General features: G+C 34.0%; 2 protein-coding genes across 4 annotated transcripts; one reads left to right on the forward strand and one right to left on the reverse strand.

The window, feature by feature from the left end:
* Positions 1-2,793: 2,793 nt before the first annotated feature.
* On the reverse strand, positions 2,794-11,001 carry LOC107860300 (CLK4-associating serine/arginine rich protein). 2 transcript variants are annotated; one of them, XM_016705611.2, is made up of 13 exons: positions 10,650-11,001; positions 10,041-10,079; positions 9,798-9,946; positions 9,564-9,639; positions 7,023-7,314; positions 6,840-6,949; positions 6,682-6,729; positions 6,385-6,594; positions 6,021-6,122; positions 5,727-5,857; positions 5,368-5,506; positions 3,137-3,274; positions 2,794-3,065 (listed from the first exon to the last, which is right to left on the reverse strand). In XM_016705611.2, exons 1-13 carry the CDS (start codon positions 10,844-10,846, stop codon positions 3,044-3,046), a joined length of 1,653 nt encoding a protein of 550 aa, XP_016561097.2. In that variant the 5' UTR covers positions 10,847-11,001; the 3' UTR covers positions 2,794-3,043. The 2 variants fall into 2 exon arrangements, 1 of the variants encoding a protein (XP_016561097.2); XR_007052528.1 differs by lacking the exon at positions 2,794-3,065 and adding an exon at positions 3,881-3,993 and having other exon boundaries at positions 3,247-3,274.
* Positions 11,002-13,464: 2,463 nt separating this feature from the next.
* On the forward strand, positions 13,465-15,085 carry LOC107860299. Of its 2 annotated transcripts, none has more exons than XM_016705609.2 (2): positions 13,465-13,951; positions 14,631-15,085. In XM_016705609.2, exons 1-2 carry the CDS (start codon positions 13,537-13,539, stop codon positions 14,654-14,656), a joined length of 441 nt encoding a protein of 146 aa, XP_016561095.1. In that variant the 5' UTR covers positions 13,465-13,536; the 3' UTR covers positions 14,657-15,085. The 2 variants fall into 2 exon arrangements, with proteins under 2 accessions (XP_016561095.1, XP_016561094.1); XM_016705608.2 differs by having other exon boundaries at positions 13,468-13,951; positions 14,705-15,085.
* The last annotated feature ends 1,270 nt before the right edge of the window (positions 15,086-16,355 follow it).

The raw sequence follows: 16,355 nt of genomic DNA on the forward strand, positions 1-16,355 counted from the left end.
TGAAAGTACTTTCAAATTTATATTATTTTTAAATGGTTTTAAGGACGACATTTTAATCATTTTAACATAAAAATGATATCAAATTTATTTTATTAATTCAATACCTCTATCCAAATACCTAATTAGTTTCAGCGCTTTATGCTTATCATCTACTTTTAATCAACTAATTAATTAATCCATACAGACTGAACTTTCAACTGAGATGGTTAAACAAATCATCTTATTATTTAAGTAAACGAAGATCTTGAGTTTTTAAGTCTTGTTGCAACTCCTTATAAAAAAAAAGAATACAATAATGATACATAATCAAGTAGAGATGGTCGCATTTGTACACGAGTAAAATCATGTTATATGGTGGAACATAACACACTTGCAATATTAATCATCGCCAATATAGACTAAAGACTTAATAATTAAAATAACCCTACAGAGATTCACTCTTGCATGTGCGTTGTCAACCGTCCTAAAATAATTAATTAATTGCTTAATCAATAATAGTTAATCTCATAGGCTCTATAGGAACAACCTATTAAATGGAAAATTAAATACTAGTGATATGCTACTAGGTCAGTAGGAATAATGGGTCCTTAAAAGCCTAACAGAAGTCGTTTTACGGAAAATATGGATTGCCTTTGGTCACTTGATTTTTTAATTAGAAAAAGTTACAGCATCAACAATAATAAAGGCTTAAATTAAATGTGATCCTCCAAAAAGCAATTGATCACATATTTATTTAATGTGAAAGCATACAAGATAGAATACCAGCGTAGACTAGTAGGGTGTTATAGCAAATTAACAAAATGATACTTTTTTAATTAAAGGAATTAGGAAGAAAAGTTCCTAAATATAAAACAATAAATTAGTTAATGATAATTACATAAAAATATTTCACGCTAAATCTCGATAGTGGATGTCTATTTCAAGAGTGCTAACACATCCTACTCGTATGCAGGTGGAACCCAATTTTGTTAAGGGATCATAATTAAGAAATTGTAATTGAATTAAGCAAAGATGATTCTTTTTTTTAACAAAATCTGGAATAAAGAAATGAACTGATAATCTAAGCTCGTTTGTATGTTGGATAAGGGATAACTAATTTCGAAATTAATTTTAGGATTAATTTATCCATATTTGGGTGGAATAAATTGCGGGATAACTTATCCCAATACCATAGTGTTGTATTTATCCCTTCATTGAGGATGAAATACAATCCCGAGATAATTTGCTCCCAACCAAATGAGCCATATAGTACACAGTAACCCTTTTTCTTCGTTCGTGTGGTGGTTGCCTTTTGTTCTAATCTAGCTATTGAAAGGCCTATCTGGATGACTAGACAAATCTCTATGTCATTTACCTTGAAATGAAAAAAGAAAATAAAAAGATGACTAACTAAATGTTGAAAGGTACATTGTAACTAAAAAGTTGTGGGCACCAAATAAGAATAGAAGGAAAAAGTTGTACAAAGGGAGCATCACCTTCATTTAATTTAATTGGAGGGTCACAGGATACTTTCCTCTTGATCGGATTGGAATAAAGCAAAGTTTTCAAATCAAAGTAAAGGCTTCTTGAAACAAATATCATGTGTGCAATGGAGATGCAGTCACATTTTCCCTTTACTTTCTGGTTACAACTGTGAAAGATTGAAAAAGGAAAGATACCCAAACCAAAAAGAAGAAAGAAAGAGTACAGTAGAAAGGAATAGCTTTGGGATAAGGAAGAGTATCTTACAAATTTCCATCAACTCATTATGATAATTATTTGATTGTTAGACAAAGATATTAGGTAGTAATTGAATGGATCGATCAACAATACCCTTTTAAGCAGCATACTTATCAGATGCAGGCTTGATTTCGGATTAGGCTTGGATGGCACGAGCACAATAACAAAATTATCAACAGCACCAATACATTTCAATAGCTTTAGCGTTCATAATATGATCTAAAATATCCAACTACACGCCTGCTCACCAAGTCCATTTGTCACCCTACCAATTCGCGCCCATTAATTTTTTTAAACTTTTTTTTCAAAAAATTATTTCACTTTAGTTAAAAAAGTGAAAGTAATAGCATTTGACCATGAGAATCATTTCACTTTAGTGAAAATTATTTTGCAAAAAAAGAAAACAAATAAAATTTATTTTCACCTTTTTTCACTCCTACTTTCCTCACAAAATTTTAAAATCTACAATTTATATTCAACTCCAAAAAACTACTATTTCCATGGCCAAACGGGGCCTAAAAATTATGCAAAACTTAAACATCTTTTTTCCTACTCCAAAAGGGGCGTTACCTCTTTTTATGGGCAAAACTGTAACATTTTAATTCAAATACATCTTATAATGAATCTTCCATTCTTTCTGGAAACTTTTAAGTTAGGATCAATTTCCTGATGACGAAGATGCAGTTGATCGGGTCAGGGTGACCTTTTGATTCCAACTATTTTCTAACCTGCCTGTTCTAATTCCTTGGAACATAATACAATTCTCATAATACCTATGGGAGATGGTGCAACGGAAAAGGACATTAACCATCTGCTTCTTTAACCCTTCTAATTCTGAGGTTAAACTCAGTTTCCGGAGCTATACTTTATAGATGAGAGCTTGGAGGCTTGCAAACTAATGCGTGTGCGCATGCTCGGGATTCAATTACAGAGAGCTACAAAAAAAGAAAATAGTATCTTGAATTACATAATCTAAACCAATTCTTCCCTCATAAGGAGCTACCTAAATCTTTTCCACCTTCGGGAAATTCACTAGGTAAAACATGTAAAGGGCACAAGTTCTGGCGTGATACATTATCCTAAAAGGAGCTGAAATAATTGAATTATAGCGCTAAATATCCTTTAAAGTGTTCAGAAGCAACAGAAAACAATAAACATAGGAAAAGTAGTTCACGCCATCAACCCAAATTCAGCTTCAGTATCAACCCAAATTCAGCTTCAGTATAAGTTAAAACAGTACAACAATACATCAGTAATATATACCGCCCACAGCTAATACTGGTTCACCTTGAGCAGGTTTATGCATCCAGTCGTGCCTGAAGTATCAGTATCTTGATCGTCTCCTACTGCAATATCAGCTCATGTAAGTCATCAAGCACATCAAAGCGAAATGGCAGAAAGCACGATTGAGACTCACCCAGGTGAACGAGACCGGGAAAGGGAGCGTGAACTAGAGTGAGAACGCGAAGGTGAATGTGAGTGAGAGTGAGACCTTGACCGTGAACGATATCTGCGAGAACTCCTTTCTCTGCTGCGACTCCGGCTATGTCGATGCCTTCACCCATTTAAAAATAATTAAGTCGCTAGCAGTGAGATAATAATTTGCAGAGAAAATGATGAGAAAGTCAACCAAATTTTTGTTTTAAAAAAACATCTAACAGAAGATGACCTGAGGAAGAAAAAGATTAATACACTACAGATAATGGTTTGTGAGGAAACACAAGATGACCTCTTGCCTAATAGCGGCAAGCTGACAGAGGAACTTCAAAATTTTCTTCTAAATACATTTTCAGTTAGTTGGCAAGGTTCAAAGCTTCTTCTGTGCTAAAAACTGAGGAACAAGAGACTAGGATATCCTCCAGGTGCTAACATGGTTAGTTAGGAAAGAGGAACCAAACCCTTCTACAGATTTGGAGGAGTCTTTGGACTAAGGTGCCAACTGGATGGGGGTCAAATGGGAAGCTTAAATGAACTGATCTACCTGACGGCTGAAACATCCACTATTTGGCTTGGGACAATGTGGGTTAGTCCAATATAGAGTAGCAATGGATCATAACTCGACTAGTCCAGCCGAATCATAAATAGGGATTTACATCCATGTCCATGTATAAACACATGCACAATAGTGCACCAAACACCAAACAATTATTCAACCACGTACCTTGACCTGAATTCCCCCTAGAATGCAAGTAGAAGCAATAATATTCTCTCCCAGTTCCTCAAAAGAAATATTTTTTTTGTTGACTCGAAGGGAATCTCAATTGAAATACCTAACTGCACAGGTACAAATCTTTTCAAACATTTGTTGTAATTCTAATTATAGAACTCATTTTCTAGTACGTCAATGTAGATTTTAAATCAGTAAATATATTGTTCTAAAATAATATGGAATTAATGGCCGATTCACACTAAATCTAGGAACCATAAGTGCTTCAGGAGGTATCCAACAAATGAAACAAGGGACTGATTTTTCTGTCTTAACTATAGGAGTTCCTAAACTTTAGCAGTCTCAGAAAAAACTAACTTTATCTAATGCCTAATATTTCTCGAGTTTGTTATGCACTCAAATGTGAATTCTCGGTTAGACAATGTTACAAGCATAGCTTTATAAAAAAACAAGATCAAGCAAGTAATGCCTACTCCTTTTTCAACCCAAAACTCCAACTCCACCCCCACCACCCAAAAGAAAATGATTTTTTTTTTTTTGAAAAAGGCCACCCCCACATCCTCAACTTCGAGAAATCAAGGATCAATTTTTATCTTGCATTCAGCCAGCTCCATTAAAGGTTACATGCTCCCAAAAGACAGTAAACACATCCTCAATTTCACAAAATCCATCAAGAACATACTTAAGGCAGAGTTTGTTTGGAATTTGGTCTTGTGCTAACAAGGTTAGGGCTCTCAAATCTCTGCTTATTGAGGGACAAAGAGCAGCTTTGGTTTCAGAACTCTTTGAAAAGGTTTCACCTAAAGCAAAATTCATGAGAGGGGGACAGGCTTGCTGAAAGGAACAAAAGTGAATCAACAACTTAAGGAAGTTTAGCTTTGACCCGTCGGGTTAATCTTGTTTTAAGTTGACCCTCATTACCGAATTATTTGAAAAGTCGATATGGCCTCAACCTATTTTAATTCATCTACTCTATAGTCACTCTCACTCCCCCACCAAACTACCGAATCTACAATGGGTTGGCGGATTAAAAATTACACGACAGTTTCCTACATGAATAGACAAACAAACTTCCTGGACAAAAACGACAGCCTCTAGCTCCACCAGCATGCTTCTTGAAGACATCACTCAATTTCTAATCAAGAAGTCAGAAACCCCTTTACATTATGGAAGAAGCAAGGAGAAAGGGTAAAGGAACTTTAAGGAACAATTACTCAAATCAGATCATCAACTCCGGTAAGACAATGTTCCTATACACAGTGGCGGAGCCACATGCAATTCAGGGGGTTCATCCGAACCTCCTTTGTCGGAAAATTATACTATTTTTATATGGTCAAAAATATTTTTATGTATGTATTATAGATGTTGAACCCCCTTCGACTAATCCATATATTTACTTCTGAACCCCCTTAAAGAAAAGTCTGGCTCCGCCACTGCCTATACACCAAGTACAGTATAACAAAAAGGATGAGCATTAGCACCTTCGAGGAGAACGACTGTAACTTCTACTACGGCTTCGGTGACGATACCGGTTAAATCGGCTTGTCTCTGCCAGCTTTTCAAGCCTCTGTTTCTCTTGTTCTCTTTTCTTGGCAATTTCAATAGCTGTATCTTTCTTGACTGCAAAAGGCATCATTTAGGAAAAAAGTACAATGGATTGGATGCAACAATATGACCCACATAATCATTTAAAAAAAAAAAGAAGAGAGGCAAGATCTTTTCATCAACAAAACGAAGAGACATAAGGTCCTCATTCTTGTTATATTGCTGCATGCAGCACTGAGCACATTATAGAAGACCAAGCAGTTTACTCCTGAGATGCATATGAAGTAATGTATACTTTGTTTGTTCAATTGTTTGCTCATAATGCGCTTAAGCCGCTCTTGAGGTGTTTCCTTCTTTTCACCCTGCTGTTTAGAGAAGCTTGAACTACTAGTTGTCTTGTTTAACTTTGATAGTGCTGAGGATGCACTGCCAAAACCAAAAAAGGGGACAAATTAGTAACTAGCTTGCTTTATAAGGAAAGAAAAATTGAGAACTTGATCGCCCTCATTCACAAGCACAAATAAAAACGTAGGGGAGGGGCAGAACAAACAATCAAATAAACAGAACGGACGGGGGCTTGAAGACACACCTTGTTGGTGTTTTCAACATTTGGCCACTCTTATCCTTATCACTAGCTACCCCAGATGCAGGATCAACATGGAGGGCCTCAAGAATACGACCAGTTGATGGCCTGTAGAAAAGTGAGATTTTAAACAAAAAGTGTTTCATGTTATCATGCAAACTGAACAGAATCAAGTAAGTTCAATTCAGGGAAATGAGCTTCAGATCGAAGACTTGATCCCTCTTCCCCTTGACAATTATTCGAACAGGTGTAAATGGTGATATATTCTAAACCACATTAAGTTCCTCAGCTAACAAATGGATGAAAAGCTGCAGCAGAGAAAAGACTGTCCAATCTAGCTTTGCAAGAATTAAAGGTCAAGTGCTCCGACCGGCTCAATGAATCAATTCGAGACGGAGGAGATGGTGGTGGAGAATATCCTTCAATCTTAGGCTCGTTCTCATCATCTGCGCCACCAAATTCAGTAATATACTCTATCTTCGGTGTTCTCTCCTTGCCTTGGTAAATATCTTCAGATTTTCCTCCACGTTCATAGCGCCTTGAAAGGGGAGGCGAATATGAGAGAGATCTTGACCTGGATCTGTCCAGATGGAAAGATGATTAAACCAACATTAGACAGACCACTGGCAATTTAAAGTGCAAATTAAAAATACCAAAGATAATAAACCTTCTTGAACGTGAATAGGCTTCATATGTCGGACTTCGTCGAGACTCGCTGCATAAGGAGGGAAAAGAGAGTGAGAGGACAAGTCATACAACTGAAATTTTTACCTGCTTTTAAGAAAACAAGAGTACGTGTGATAAATGAAAAAGAAATAAGAGTACCGATAGGGATCATGAAGGAGAACTCTACTCCCGGTAATACGGGCTGCTTCTCTTTCCCTCTCCCTTTCTATTTGAGAAGCCTTTCTTCTCTCTTTGCGACTCAGTTTCCTCTGCAAAGGCATGATTAGTATGACAGTATACCTAAAATCTAGCACATTTAAGTCCCATATTTAGCCAACTTACTATTGCAGGATCTCCTTTGATTACTTCTCTTTGCCTCCGTTCTTCCTCCCTAGCCTTTTTGTCCATGTAGACAAGCCATCCATACCTTTTCACTCCAAAATCTTTGGCAATTGACTCCATCGCTTCATCATTGCTATCATCACTGTTAAAATCTTCTTCTTCATCATCATCATCATCATCGCCATCTTCTTCGCCGTCTGAAAAGTGAACTTCATCTTTCCCCTCTCCATCGTACGAGAAACCCACTTGTGAATACGATCCCTTGCTCGCTGAAGGCTGAGAAAGTTGAGGTCTGCAATACCAAGAATTTTAGAAAGAAGCAGCTACCTAGCAAATTAGACTACTTAATGTAACATCCCTGTTGCGAAGTGTCATATAAAAAGACACCAAGAAAACCCACAAACAAATAACAAGTTTTATTTAATTGCAACACATTCGCAGCTGAAGCAATTCAAGACACTAAAACATCAAAATGATAACACCCATCTACAAAAGTATATTTGCCTCACATTATAAAAGCTGATAGGAAATGAAGAAGGAAAAAAAAATTAACAGTTCTGAGAGATGACATAAACCATAAGTTATGATAAAGTTAATGTCACAAAAAAAATGATGAATGTTAAGACATCTAGGCTGTTGAATAATCACACACAAATTTTCTCTTTGCTTATAATATATTATGATTTTATTTACTAGGAATATATATACTAACATATTAAGCAAGAAGGCAATTCTTCAATTCCGTAATAAGCTAAGTAATTTTATAAAGAATGGGGAAACCCCGTATACCATAAAAAGAGAAAGTAGAGAACCTACCTCAAGACATAGTTCTCTATTAAAAAAACTCAAATCTTCTATACAGATAGGAGTTTCATGGGTGCATTGAAACAAGACACAAGAGGCGATTTTCTCAATTGTACAAAATCACTGTCAGCCCTAAAAACACTCTCCTACTTCTCTCTTTCCATATTACACTCAAAGGGCTAATGGAGCAACATCCCATGCCCTCAGTGTTTACTTCCTCTTTCGAAAGGCCAAACTGTGCAACACTCATGAAGATGCGAATTAGGGTAGAAGGTTAGTAGGAGGGAGTGCGTCCTTGCTCTAGTAGTAGTGCTTTGTTTTGGTATATGTGCTAGTGGTCATAGTGCTACGTTTGTAGTGTCTTGTTTGTGGAGTTTTGGTAATGTTTGTTTTTTCGGATAGATCGATTATAGTATTACACTTTGTGATAGTCTTGTTTGTGTTATTTTTCGTTGTTGTGTCAATACCTATCTGCTCCAGTACTATGTCCTTTTATAGATTGTTTTTGTCTTGAGCCGGGGGTCGATCGAAAACAGTATCGGAAACAGCCTCTCTACCCACCTTTGAGGTAATGGTACAGACTGTGCACACTTACCCTCCCCAGACCACACTTTGTGGTGGTGTATTGGGTATGTTGTTGTTGTTGTTGATGAGTGATTATCAACTAGAAGAAAAGAAAAGAATGATTATGAACTAATAATATATTATATACTACAGAGGCGGATCAAGGATATAAAGTTTGTGGGTTCCCGTGTTATACAAAAATAAAACTAAATAGTAGCTAAAGGGATTTGAGTGGTAAAATTTTACTAGTTTCTCTGCAATTTATTTATGGGTTCCTAACTTATAATTTTTATATATTTACCAGATTTCTCTATATAAATACTAGATCCATACGAGAGTTACTGGTTCCCGGGAACCCCCTCCGAGGCCCTAGATCCGCCCTGATATACTAGTTATTACATTGTAGACCAAAACTTTAAGCAAACAAAAATTCAACAAAATTAGCAACGCTACACATATTAGTACTCCCTCCGTCTCATATTAGTTGGGCACAATCCATTTTACATGGTGATTAAGAAATCATAAATAAGAAAGTAATTTTACTAATTCACTTTTAAAAAACTTCTTGGGAACTTTACAAGCAAGTGTGAACACTTTCAAAAAGATTTTATTGCAAGGGTAATAACGGGAAAAATTTATTTAATGTTTTTTTGATTTAGTAAAGTAACCAACTAATATGGGACAACTATCTTTAGTAAGATTACAAACTAATATGGACCAGAGGGAGTATTGCAATCATAAATAATATTTTTTTGACTTGCACCGGGTATCCGAGACTCTTCGAGTCCCGACTAATCCCGGGGGTGCACAGGCCCTTGGCAAGGAGTTTCCCGCAAGTGCACCACGGGTAATTCAGGGTTTTCACCCAGTCTGATAGCCCTCAAAAATTGTTTGCACCCAGTGGGAATCGAACTTGAGACCTTGAAAGGGAGCACCCCAAAGCTCAAGCCAATTACCAACAGGCCAACCCCTGAGGGTTTGCAATCATAAATAATTAAACCTAAACAAATTTCACTTTGAGCCAACCCCATGAAGTATATTCTTTGCTTTAGAAAACTCTCGTTTTCTTCTTCCATCTGCTTTGTATTTATCTTTGCAAAGTAGGGGGAGTGGACGAATGGCAACTAAAAGGCAACAGAGCTGAAGTGAAAAATAAGGACAAAAAATAGAAACCTGTCGGAGCCAAGAAGTGCAGTTGTCTTAGCCTCCATCTCCAGATTAACATGTTGCATACCCTCTTCGTCCTTAACTGTCAATACATAGTGTTAACTCGGGCTGTGAATGGTGTCCTCAAAAAATATGCAGAATTATTTCTAAATGCCTAATAAGAAAGAAACATCTTATAATGAATAGTAAAATGGAAGGATAGTCAAAAAAAAAAAAAAAAAAAAAAAAAAAAGTACCGACATCCTCTACGCCGATGCTTAATTAAATCCCGATAACGCTGAAAATTAACAAACTCTTCTAGTTCTTCCTCTTCGTCTGTTTTTTCTGGTGCCCGACGATGTCGGGAACTAGCATCACGAATAAAATCCAGAAGAGCACGACCATCAAATCTGTAGGATGACACTCAAAACGTCAATTATATGACGAGCCAAATTTCCTACAACAATCAGTATTCTATCATTGTAAGAGTTGTGAGATAATGACCTGTCAATCAAAATGTCTTGTTTCCCATTCCAAGGTATCCTGATACATATACAAAGAAATAAGGACATAAAAAAACATGAAACCATTACAAGCATGTAACTAATACTACTCTAGGCCAGAAAAAAGAATGATAAGCAGCACCTCATAAATATTAAGTATTAACTAGTTTTAAATGTTCTTAGACTTTGGATTAGTAAACACCGGACCTTGGGAATTCATGATACTAAAATACCTCAGCACAATAACAATACTTTTAAGATGATTCATTCCATTGGGGAAAAATATCAGTTCACTGCAAACATACTTCCTTGTGTAGTGTATTATAGCTCAAATTAGCAAAAAAAAAAAAAAAAAAAAGTCTGTTTTCTATACATCGGTAACTGAAGAACCAATATCTACCATGCTTTATTGTTTTGTACTTAATGCATTCTAATTTGTATGAAACTTTGCATATTGAAGCACGTCAAAATATCTAATAAAGTTCTGTACACTTTTTGATTCAAATTCATTTAACCAATACTAAGCTAAATCAACACCTTTAACTCCGAGTCAAGCCCTGATGTACTTAATTGGAAGAGCAAAAAATTGAAAAGAAAAAAAAAATCATACAGGCCTTGCTGATCCTCGGTGGCTTGATAAAGAGCGTCATCGCGGTAGATGCGACATCGAGAACCAACGGCTTGAATGGATTGTTGAGGATCGCCACGGCGTTTAGCGAGATAGATGGCGCGTCTTTGAGCTCTCTTACGAGCAGCGTCCATCATATCGTGTACTTTCTTCTCCGATCTTCGTGCTTCGTGCCACATCTTTCTTCTTCCTCTGTCCCAATTTGCAGGTGCAAAATCGAAATTGGGAACCCTAACCCTCCCGGCAAGGCAATTGATGAAGCTCTCGGTTTTTAGGGAACTTAATACGGACCAAACATGTGATAATCACATGCTCTTCTTTTTCTTTTGTTTATCGGACACGAGTAAAGAGTAATTGCGTCCAATTTTGATCCTTAGGATATTCTGACTCAAATCAAAACATATATATCTTTAATTGATTAAAATATAGTATATTTTTAGCTAGCAATTTGATCATAAATTTTTAAATTTCGATAAAATTTCACTGGGTGTTTGATTATAATATTTAAAAATATATTTAATTTAGAAAAAAAAAATTGATTCAAAATATTAAATTTTTTTAATATTGATAAATTTGAATTATTTGTCAAAAATATTCATCAAATAATAATAAATTATATGACTAACATTATTTGTCAAGTTTTTTTTGAAAAATCTATAATTGAACGGGTCCTAGGAATAAAGTTCGAACCATTGTGTATTATGGAAGAGATGAAGGAATATATGTTATACCTATTACAGAAAAAAAAAAAAAAATTGCAAGCAATGCAAATACTAGTTATTTATATCTATAAGTCAAACAAAAAAAAAATTGACATTGTTTATTATTAAGATATTACGATCGTATTTTATTTCTTGTACATATAAATTGACTTTTCATCAATCTACTAAAGTAATTAAGTATTTGTAATAAGAAATTAAATTAATATAGCATATGTAATTATTATGTAATAGGAAGTGAGTAAATATATAATCACATTTATTTGTAGGGGAATTTTTTTTATGTTTTTTACCATACAAATTCTTAAAAGAAAGTAATAAATTTGATTTAGATTAAACTATTAAATATAACTTTTGCATTGTATTTGAGTAATTATTCAATTTATTTTCTGTTGAATTAATATACCAAGGATCTAGTTTTTCCCTTTTAATTTCATCGAGTATAACCTAAGCACACAATAACACATTGGTAAGTAATCATTTCCTACAAAAACAAGTTATATGATTAATTTTCATTTGATATATCAATTCGGTAATTTTTGTGGAACTTGACACACATTAGCTATAGAAAATGATGTTCTAGAAGTAACTTATTATTGTTTGTTCTTACTTTAATTTTGTCTTAATGATAAAAATAACTAAATTTTTAAAGACGAATAATTTTCTACTCTACGACATAAACGTAAAAGACATGTCAAAAAAAAAAAGAAAAAAGCATACGAAAGATCAATTCTTATTTCATGGATATTTTAGCAAAAATCGAATAATTTAAAAAGTTTCATTTCGAAAGATAAAACTTATCTATTAAAAGTTAATATGTCTAAACTTATAGTTGTTTCCAAATATAAAAAAGAATGCAACATGCCATCATGGATAATAGTAAATTAATTATGAAGAGTGGGCAATATTTTACCCACACGCACAAATGGAGAGATAATAAAGTGATTGTGTTATAAAAATATAAAACCTTGACCTATCTAAATATTGCAATTTCACATATTAGTCGACGGATCATTATTATTATAATTTATACATATATTGATTATATAAAAATATAAATTAATAATTAAATAAGATATGCTGAATTTTATAGAAGTAAAATGCTATCAAATATAGTGTTTGTAATATTTATTTTCAACTTTAATCAATAAATAATCTTTACAAATGACTTCTCAATGTAACATAATTAAATTCTGACCTATAATGAATAATTATGTTTCATTGATAAGATAATTAATTTGATCATCGTAATTAAATTTTGTTATAAATTTTTGATCATATTCCACAAGACCGTCTTATCTTTATTTTTCAAATTGTTATTATGAATGAAGGAATTAAGAAAAAACTATTGGCAGTAGCTGATTTTATTATGTGACATATCATGATATTTTTATGAATCTTCTACATTAACTAAACCTCTTACAATAATTATTCCAACTCTAAAATATTTTTTGTTTCATTTTTCCTGAAACTATCACAAAGACCTTTTTTTTATAAGTATTACTATCTTATTCGATCTTAATTAATTATTTGATGCATGTGTATGATCTTTTTTAAAGTTATTAATTTATTCATTTCAAATTGATTGATCTATTTAGATTTTAATGAAATTTTAAAAAATAAGGACTTTAAAGTTTTGTGATTTTAAATAAAAATATTTAGTGTATCAAAGTATTTTTTAATTTTTTTGATCTTATAATACATGTTATATAAAATGTTTAAAAAAAAAATTACTTAAAAAAATTTATTTTTTTTAAAATGAAATAGCTAAAAAGAAAAATATATTGAACAAATTAAAACAATAAGTTTTTTTTATTATTTTTTTCCGTAATTGATAGTTTCTGACATTATTATTCTAGTTCTTTTTAGGCTTGCCAAGTTTACAAGATATTAATGGGCAACTTTAACAAAAGCAGGGTACTAAACAAACAGATCATTATGGTGACCAAAAAAAAAAAAACAGATCATCACGAGTCAGACCAACAAATACCTAGCGTGCAAGGCCCACAAAGCCGATGTCATGTGGGCCCATTTCCTTTCTCTCTCCTAACTTTCCCACTATAAATAATTTTTTCAATCCCTTCTGAATCACAATAACCTACCCGCTCCCCCCACCCTCTCATAGGGTCTGGGTTGGTCGGGCCTTCACCATGTCAAGCTTCACCGAAGCTCCGGCAACACAACCGCCACTACCACCTATTGCACCGCCATTATCGGCGGCGATGTATCCATTGTACAAACAGAAATCCTGGTCACCGGACACGTTTCGCGAGGAGGCGTGGCAGCGGCGGAAAGGTACTCATGGAAACTGGCTTAATAAGCCGAGCAAGAGCGTTACCGATGAGGACCTTGATGAGCTTAAGGCGTGTATTGAATTAGGGTTTGGATTTGATTCGCCTGAAATGGATCAGCGGTTGTCTGATACTTTTCCGGCTTATGGCCTCTTTTACGCCGTCAATAAACAATACACCGATACGCTTTCGAAGACTTCGTCTTTGTCATCGGTCATCTTCGATTCCGAGTCAATCTCTCCTCCCGATAGTCCTCACACCATTGTTGATCCAGGTAATTCGATAAAATTTACCTTTGATTTTTCTCCTTTATATGTTTGAACCACATTAATCTGTCTCAATTTTCGTTAGAATTTTTTTTTTTTGGAATGTTCTGAAATGTTTAAAAAGAATTCTATCTCAATGTAGCTATCCTACATTCAAATAATTCGAGTTCGTTCATTTAATAAAATTTTAAAGTTTGAAATGAGGTTACTTTCTTTTCTTTTTCTTTTTGGTAAGCAAGCTTTTTAATTCCACGTGATACCTACACCTCCCAACATCAACATGTACGATAAATCTAACCACCAAAGCTAGAACACATAGGAGCAAACCACCTTTTTTCTTTGTTTATCTCTATTGAGATTTGAACCTGAAACCGCATGATTATCAACTACTTTATCGACCACTAGGTCATACCCAGGTGCCTTTGACATGAAAGTACTTATCAATATTTTTGATGTTTTATTTTACTATGGCTAAACTATTGATAAACCCATCTTTTAAACTCACTGGTCTGTCATATATAATTGGATTACTAGATATTTTCAATTACAGAGACATTCTAATTAAGTTTGTTAATGTTCTCTATTGATTTGAATGTCTGTGTTTCCTATTATGAGATAATCATTTGATCAACGCATAATATAATTTTTCCTACACGGTTACTCCACTTTCCTTTTTTTGGAGGTTAGGAGGGGGAACAAGATCCTTTAGATGAACTAGAGAGGTTAACGTATGGTTGCTAATATTTCAAAAATGGGTGTAGGAGATAATCCTCAGACAGTGAAGACAAAGTTGCGGCAATGGGCACAAGTGGTTGCTTGTGCGGTGCGTCAATCTTCATACTAATGGATGCTGGAGCTGCATATCTGTTGATTGGACGAATATGATATGATGATGGTGATTTATTGTATCAGTATTATGTTATCAAGGTATTGAAGCCAGAAGGGACTAAATCAAACAAATCATAGTTAATGTGAAAGAAGTATTCATTGTTAAGATTGAACCAACTTGTTTAATCTTAGAACTAGTAGTCTGTTGATATGATTTTAATTAATATGATTGTGCTACAACCACAATTACAACTGGTCAACCACCACCAAACTCTTGTCAATTAATTGCTAGTATCCATGTTTGTTGATATTTGCATCATTCGTAACATCCTACACCAAGTGGGAAATGACTTGTGTTTCTTTGGAGTACTGACTTTTTCCTTTGGAGTGTTTTGTCTTTTTATTCTAGATTTCGTTTCATATCAAAAGCTGTGTTTTTAGGTGTTTTCTTATACTGTGATTTGTTATAGCGGCGAATTTAGGTTAAAGGAAGAATATATTTGCAAAGCATTCTCGGTTCTCTTTGCATTGATGCTTATAAGTTACATCTCAATTCTTCTTTTAGTTGAGGGACCTTGCTTTCTGGAACTTTGATGAGTATTCTTTAAGCTTCCCCTCTGTATTATGCAAATATCTGATCCATGTTTCGTATGATAAGCAAAGGGCTAACTTTATTTATCCTGATTGGTTTTGAATTAAAATTGAAGGAAGATATTGTATGAATTACTGGTTACTCCCTCCATTCCTTTTTATTTCCTCCTCTAGACGTTTTTCATGTGTCGATTTGACTAAGTTTCAAAGTGAAATTATATCAGATTAATTTAATATTTTAGAATTTAAATTGTGAATATTCAAAAAAAAGATATGAAAATACTATAAATTTCAATTTATCTTTTTTCAATTTGATTAAGAAACGCATCTTATAATATATTGGTAAAAAAGAATGGAGGGAGTAATACTTAATATATTTCTTACAATTAATTCAAGCTAGTTCAGTTATATTACATGGACATCACGCGTGTGAAGGTCATCTCCTGCATGTTTGTTTTATTATTTAGGTGAGTTTTTAATTCATTAAACCTGTTTTATGGTTATAATGAGCTGATGTTTAAGAGATTGATTACTCTGAGAATAGCAGCTGTTATCTTTTCTAGTGAGGTTATTTTTATGTAATCGATTACGAAATGCTTCACTCCTGTAAATGTACCGGAACAAATTGGGAGAATCAGGAATTCATACAAGAGGATTCAGAAAAACAGCACGTCGATACACATTGAATCAAGATATGTGACCTAAAGCAAAATTTTGAAATCATTTTGCCATTTCACTAGACTTTTTCCTATATTAGGAGATTATATGTATAAGGTTATAAACAAAAAAGAAATTTAGTTTTACGCTATTTTCTTGTTATAATTTCTCAAAGAGCCCTGCTTCCTCTTTTCTCTGCCATTAAAGGGGAATGAACCGTGATATAATTGACCCACTTTCATGTTTTGCTATTGGGTCAAAAGTCAGTTCAGGTGGAATGTATCTAATAGATCAAAATATGACATACGTTAGAGCGTTGGTATTAGTATTTAAAAA

This window comes from Capsicum annuum, chromosome 2 (assembly GCF_002878395.1).
Source record: "Capsicum annuum cultivar UCD-10X-F1 chromosome 2, UCD10Xv1.1, whole genome shotgun sequence".
NCBI lineage: Eukaryota > Viridiplantae > Streptophyta > Magnoliopsida > Solanales > Solanaceae > Capsicum > Capsicum annuum.